We start from the raw sequence: 6,775 nt of genomic DNA, 5'->3' as shown, positions 1-6,775 counted from the left end.
CTAAACCAAACTGTGCACGTTGGATAAATGAATCTTCAAGGAGCTTCTGCGAGCGAAATCTTTGAAACATTTGAAACATTGGAACTGTTTTGCGCGACCACATTCGTATTTCAGATGCTGGTAAAGTCCCGCTCTATATTTATACGATCGACCGCAAGTATTCGGGCAAACGAATACATCTGAAATTATTCCTAAAAAAAGAAAAAAAAAACAAGAGCTAATCGTGTTGAAAAAAATCTATACACTCATTAAGTTGAAGAATAGAAAAAAATTGACGTCTTGTAAAAAAAAATCCAATAATTTCGATTTAAAAAATACACAGGAGGTAACGATGCGGAAAAACTTGATTTATTATCAAAAAACAAAACAAAAAAGATAGAGCAACAATAATATCGTAACATGCGAAAAATTCGATTAAATCTTTTCAAAAACATGCGAAAAATTCGATTAAATCTTTTCAAAAGGAGATTATCTAATGTAAAAATAATTCAACAAGAAAAAGATACCTTATAAGAAAAATCATCGTATAAACAAGAAATAAATAATATTATAATAAATGGGAAGGCTCGTACAAAATGCAAAAAAAAAACCTCATTATCCTCAAGTAAACATTTTTCAAAAACTACAATTCCGCTTCAACATTCGTACAGAGGTTTGTGTTTAGAGCGAATATGAGCCGTCAGGGCACTTTTATGATGATAAGCTTTCGCGCATACGATGCATGTGAATTGCTTTTCCTGTCCACACTCGAACTTCAAATGCGAATACAGTCCTTGTTTATACTTATACTTTCGATCGCACCCAGGATTCGGACACTCAAACTTTCTAAGTTCCTCTAAAACAAGTCAAAAGTAACGATTTCACGATAAATAGGTACATTTTTCTCAACACAATACTACATTCAGTAACACATGAAACACTCATACATGAAACAAAAAAATAGGACAATTCACAAAGAGCATGCACACAAAACACACAAAAAATTTATTAGAGGACGAAAATCACGTGAAAAAAAAAAATAACATCGAAACATTTCATGAGTAAAAAAAAGTAATAAAAAATTACGAATATGAGATATAAATACATATTAAGAAAATTGTTTAAATGAATCAGAGACACGGTTTATATTGTTTATATATTTACTAAAGATTTATGAACGGAAACGAGATGAGATTTTAAGGTACTCTTGTGAGCGAATGTTTTACTACACATGGTGCATTTGAATTGTTTCTCTTGGCCACATTCGTACCTCAAGTGTTGATTGAGGTTCCACTTGTACTTATATTTCCTACCACACCGAAGAGGGCAATAGAAATAAAAGATTTCGGAAGCTTGTTGGGTGCTTTTACTCGCAGCTTTTTCGTATCCGCCTAATCTTGCTGAAAAAATAGGGGAAAAAATGTTTATGAATATGAGATAATTCACGAAATCAGAGCAGTTTTCGTTTGTTTTTCAACTAGGTAACTAATTAAACTAAAAATACAAAAACAGTGTTGTATTCGAACTTCGAAGTGTAGATTAATTCGCGAAAAATTCACAAAAGAAGAGATGAATCGTTCGCGAACGATACGTTTACAAATGGCTGGAATTGATCGTTTTATCATCTTCAAAATTGCAGAACAGTATGCGAATTTAAACGATTCAATCGTTTGCGAACGATTTACAAAAGAACGAAATGAATCATTCGTGAACGATACGATTGAATGTAGGTCATTCACAAATTGCTAAAATTGATCGTTTTTCTCTTCAAAATAATTGCAGAGCAGTATTCGAGGTTAAAATGATTCAATCGTTCGCGAACGATTCACAAAAGAACGAAATGAATCGTTCATGAACGATACGTTCACAAATGGTTGGAATTGATCGCTTTTTTTATTCAAAATTGCAGAGCAGTATTCGAGGTTGAAATGATTCAACCGTTCGCGAACGATTCACAAAAGAACGAAATGAATCATTCGCGAACGATACGACTGAATATCGGTTATTCACAAGTAGCCAAAATTGATCGTTTTTCTCTTCAAAATTGCAGAGAGGTATGCGAGATTAAAATGATTCAATCGTTCGCGAACGATTCACAAAAGAACGAAATGAATCGTTCGCGAACGATTTGATCAGACATGATCCGTCTAGGAACAACATGACCAACAGTGAAGATGAATCAATAATCTGAATTCTGAACTTCTGACAAACATGGAAGGAAGAGTCGTTCGCGAACGATTCATCAAAAATGAAATGAATTGTTCGTGAACGATTTGCTTTAACCTGAGCTTTCTAAAAAACCGAAGATAACAGCTTGCCTAATAATGAATAGATCATCTGACATCCTAACAGAGATAGGAGAATCGTTCGCGACCGTTCGACCGAATGAGTGACGAATTTCGTTCAATCAGATTTTACAAACAGTAAATAGTTGTTACCGAATCGTTCTCGAAGTTTCCTTCCATATAAATGAATCGTTCTCGACTGATCTACCAAATAACCCAATAATTTCGATTTAAAAAATAACACGAGGGATAACGATGCAGAAAAAAAACGTTGATTTATTATCAAAAAACAAAACCAAAAAAGATGGTAGGTATAACAAATTATAACATGCGAAAAAATTCAATCGATTCTTTTCAAAATGAGACGAATACAAAAATGATTCAACAAGAAAAAGATACCTAAATCAGAAAAATCATCATACGAAGTATAAACAAGAAATAAATAAATATAATAAATGGTATAAGGCGCATGCAAAATGCAACAAAAAAAAAAAAAAAAAAACACTCAATATTCTCAAGTACATACATAAACGTTTTTCAAAAACTACAATTCCGCTTCATTTCAACTTTCGTACAGTGATTTGTGTTTACGAGCAGTTCGAAAATGGCGTGTCAATTCACTTTTGTGATGATAAGCTTTCGAGCATACGATGCATTTGAATTGCTTTTCTTGCCCACACTCGAATCTCACATGTGCATTCACTCCTTGTATATACTTGTACTTTCGACCGCAGGCATTCGGACACACAAACTTTCTAAGTTCCTCTAAAACAAGTCAAAAGTATCGATTTCACAATAAATAAATTATTCTCATCACAATCTACATCCAGTAACACATGAACAAAAAAATGGGACAATTCACAAAGAGCATGCACACAAGAAACACAAAAAATTTATAAGTAGACAATAGACATGGGCAAAGATCACGTGAGAAAAAATCACGACGACTTCACAGAGAATGAATCGTTCACTGATGATTTTTTTTTTCAAAATTGTAAAATGAAAAGTTGATATTGAACGGTAAAATTTTGAACCTTCCTCGATCAAATCCAAGTTGAGAAACCGTTCGCGAATGATTCACTCAGTTGATCACTCGCGAACGATTCATTCAACACCAACTATACACAAACAACTAAAATCGTTCTTTTATCAAAATCGTGAAATGATAAGTATGGTGAAACGATTCAGTCGTTCGCGAACGACTCATCAAAGTTGAAATGAATCATTCGCGAACGATTTGTTCAAACATGACTCGTCTGCCAACAACATGGCAAAACGGTACCTAAAAACAAATCAATCATCAGAAATTTCACTCAAGACAAAAGAATCGTTCGCGACCGATCTACTAAATGTGTGAACTCTGAAATTCGATTTTTTTTCAATTTATAAAATGAAGATATTGATCGGTGAAATTTTGAATTTACCTCAACCAAATTATCAGAACAAGCGAGAGACTCGTTCACGAATCATTAACCGAACGAATCATTCGCGAACGATTCGAATAAACGCAAGTCATTCGCGAACAACCGAACGATTCGTCAATGACTGAATGAATCATTCGCGAACGATTTGCATTCGTAAAGCAGGGACTGTTTGGGAGTACCTAACTTGGCGAAAAATGAATCGTGGGTTTGAAATCTAACCAAATATGAAACCGAAGGAATCATTCGTGATCGATCCACGACATCGAGTGAATGATTTTTGTTTGAACGATCTCACTCACCAAAGACGAATCGTTCACTGACGATAAAAAAAAGAGTCGTTCTCGACCTATTGACCGAGTGAATCATTCGTGAACGGTCTTGCAATTCAAATGAATCGATTTCTCAAAAATATCAACAATCGTGACTGATCAGTGTTGAAATGATTCAGTCGTTCGTGAACGATTTCACCAAAGATGAAAATGAATCGTTCGCGAACGATTCGTTCGAACAGGGCCAATCTGACCAAAAATGAAAAATTCAAACATAAAAGAATCGTTCGCGATTGATCGATCGAACAAGCGAATCGTTCTCACTTCTCACACGATTCATCAACTGAATATTTCGCGAACGACTCGATTAAATATCAGTCGTTTACTGAAAATCGAATCTAGAACAATTTTTCAACATTTTAAAATATCGTAACACAAAAATAATTAATCGTTCGCCAACGATTCACAAATAGGACGAATCGTTCGCGAACGACTAGTTCGAACATGGGCGTTTTCACGAAACAATGCACAAACGATGAATCGTTCGCGACTGATCGTTCAAATAAATGAATCCTTCCTGATCGATTACTGAAATGAATCATTCGCAAACTGACTTCATCGTTCGCGAACGATTCATTCATGTTTGATAAAATCCTTCAAGGGGATAGAAAAACTACATCTCATTCCTGATTGAATCATTCTCTATGATTTTAATTTACACTTCACACCTGCAATTCTGATCAATTCAGCTAAAATGAATCAATCTACGAGTACAAGACATCTCTTTTCCTCCAAACAGATCAGAATCAAACAAACTACCATAAAATGAAAACAAATCTCACCTTTTAACATTTTAATACATAATAATACATCGTTACATTGTACAAAAACGAAAATTCCATTATGAAACGTATTTCCAAAACACAATAATAATAATAATTCAACTTATACAATATAAACGTTGGCTTCCATAAAAACCTTACATACTGACAAAAGTATTTTTCAGGCGAAAAATTTGGAGAATAAAACTTAGGTAACTGGATTCGTAATACGCAGTATCGTGTACATAGTTAGTTAGTATTCCTATCATACCATAATTATTACATTAAATAAGTTCCACGTGAGAATGAATTTTAATCAAATGAGCCTTCAAATTACCCTTCTGCGTGAACCTGCGCTTACATACACGACAAACGAACTGAGGCTCTACTCCACATTCCCTCAGGTGATTTCGAACGCTACTCTTGTACTTGTACGTTTTACCACATCCTTTAGGGCAAGATATACCATACCCGTCGAATCCTTCGCCATTCATTCCGTTATCGCTGTATTCGTTGTAATCAGTGCAGGAGATTTGAGTCGACAAACACACCAGGTCCTTTTCCGACCACTGAATCTTGCTGAAATCTAAAAATACGTTTTTGGTTAGAATGAGATCTTTGAGGGGGTGAGGGGAAACTATTATTACGATGAATTGTGGAATTAGAAGCGAAACATTTTATGTAAAATAGCTGCACAAACCACAAAACGCTCGAAAGAGAAAACAGTGAAATGAAAACGATTATAATGTAAGTACAGGTCTACAATGTAGATGATTTTCATTTGAAAATTTTTCCAAAAAGATACCAATGCGAAGCTTGAATATTTAATGGAATGGTGAATTGGGAATGGAGGGGTCAGAGGGGGTGATTTCCATGCAACGGGAGCTTGACTAGCTTGAAACGAAATTCCATATCTTGAAATGAATGAAATTCTGTCTGATTACGTATTTTTTCAAGTTCTTTCGATTTAGTAGAGTTTGAACCCAAAATTTTCATCTGTTCGGATACTTACCTCTTTCGTGTTCGTCAAAAAATTTAAACTTTAAAAAAAAATCAGATTTTTTTGAAGGGAGGGGGGAGGGAGGGAGAGAGAGGGAAAGGATTGGACAAAAACAGAATATCAAGACACATGAAATGAATCAACTCCGAATTATTTTCACAAAATCGTTTTATTTTCACAACTCCACCATCTTAATTGGAATAAGTAACAGTAATAAAAAAATTAACACCTATTAACAAAAATATTACAAAAAAACACGATAAAAATAATAATACTTATACGAAAGACACCAAATACCAAATTAAAGTTTTCACTGCTTGAGAAACTGCTGTCTTAAATGAACCAACATATGCGATTTGACGTGAACTCTTTGCCTGAATTTTCGACCGCAAACGGAGCATGAAAATTGAGGCTCGACGCCACATTCGAATTTCAAATGCTGCCTTAAATTTTTAGCGTATTTATACTGGCGACCGCAGTTATTGGGACAGGCGTGATGAGCAGTTGAAACATTTGAGGTATAATTCCAGCTACCCATTCTTCCTAAATGATGAAAAATTCGTTAATGTTGTAAAATAAATCATAAAATACTTGGAATTTATAGGTAATTATACTAATATTTGTATAGAGTGAAAAAGAAAGGTAGTTGGTAAAATTGAGATCAAGGTAAATCAAGCAATTTCCATCACAATATAAGAAACTAGTTAATTGAGGTAGATTTGAAAGAAATCATAGAAAAGAGATTATGTAGGTAGGTACTAGGTAAGTAAAGAGCTCTCGATCATCTCTGAGTACAAATTATTGAACTTTAAAAAAAAAAAATAATAATAATCCTTAGAACGAAATTAAAATACAACTTGAAAAAAATTATATTATAATGACATTCGAACAAAAATATTATTCGAGTACAAAAATACGTAATACGCTTAACAAAACAAAAAAAAATCAATAAACTCAACAAAAAATAATATACAAACTTCTGGAGAAAAAAATAAGG

At 33.8% G+C, this 6,775-nt stretch overlaps 1 protein-coding gene across 1 annotated transcript; it reads right to left on the bottom strand.

The window, feature by feature from the left end:
• LOC135838252 (zinc finger protein 69-like) lies at positions 1–5,272 on the bottom strand. Its single transcript, XM_065353871.1, has 3 exons — positions 5,140–5,272; positions 1,185–1,379; positions 1–191 (listed from the first exon to the last, which is right to left on the bottom strand). The coding sequence occupies exons 1-3, from the start codon at positions 5,270–5,272 to the stop codon at positions 1–3; spliced, it is 519 nt and encodes a 172-aa protein (XP_065209943.1).
• Positions 5,273–6,775: the final 1,503 nt, after the last annotated feature.

This window comes from Planococcus citri, chromosome 2, assembly GCF_950023065.1.
Source record: "Planococcus citri chromosome 2, ihPlaCitr1.1, whole genome shotgun sequence".
Lineage (NCBI taxonomy): Eukaryota > Metazoa > Arthropoda > Insecta > Hemiptera > Pseudococcidae > Planococcus > Planococcus citri.
The sequence above is the reverse complement of the archived record's forward strand: the minus strand, read 5'-3'. Positions and strand labels throughout refer to the sequence as shown.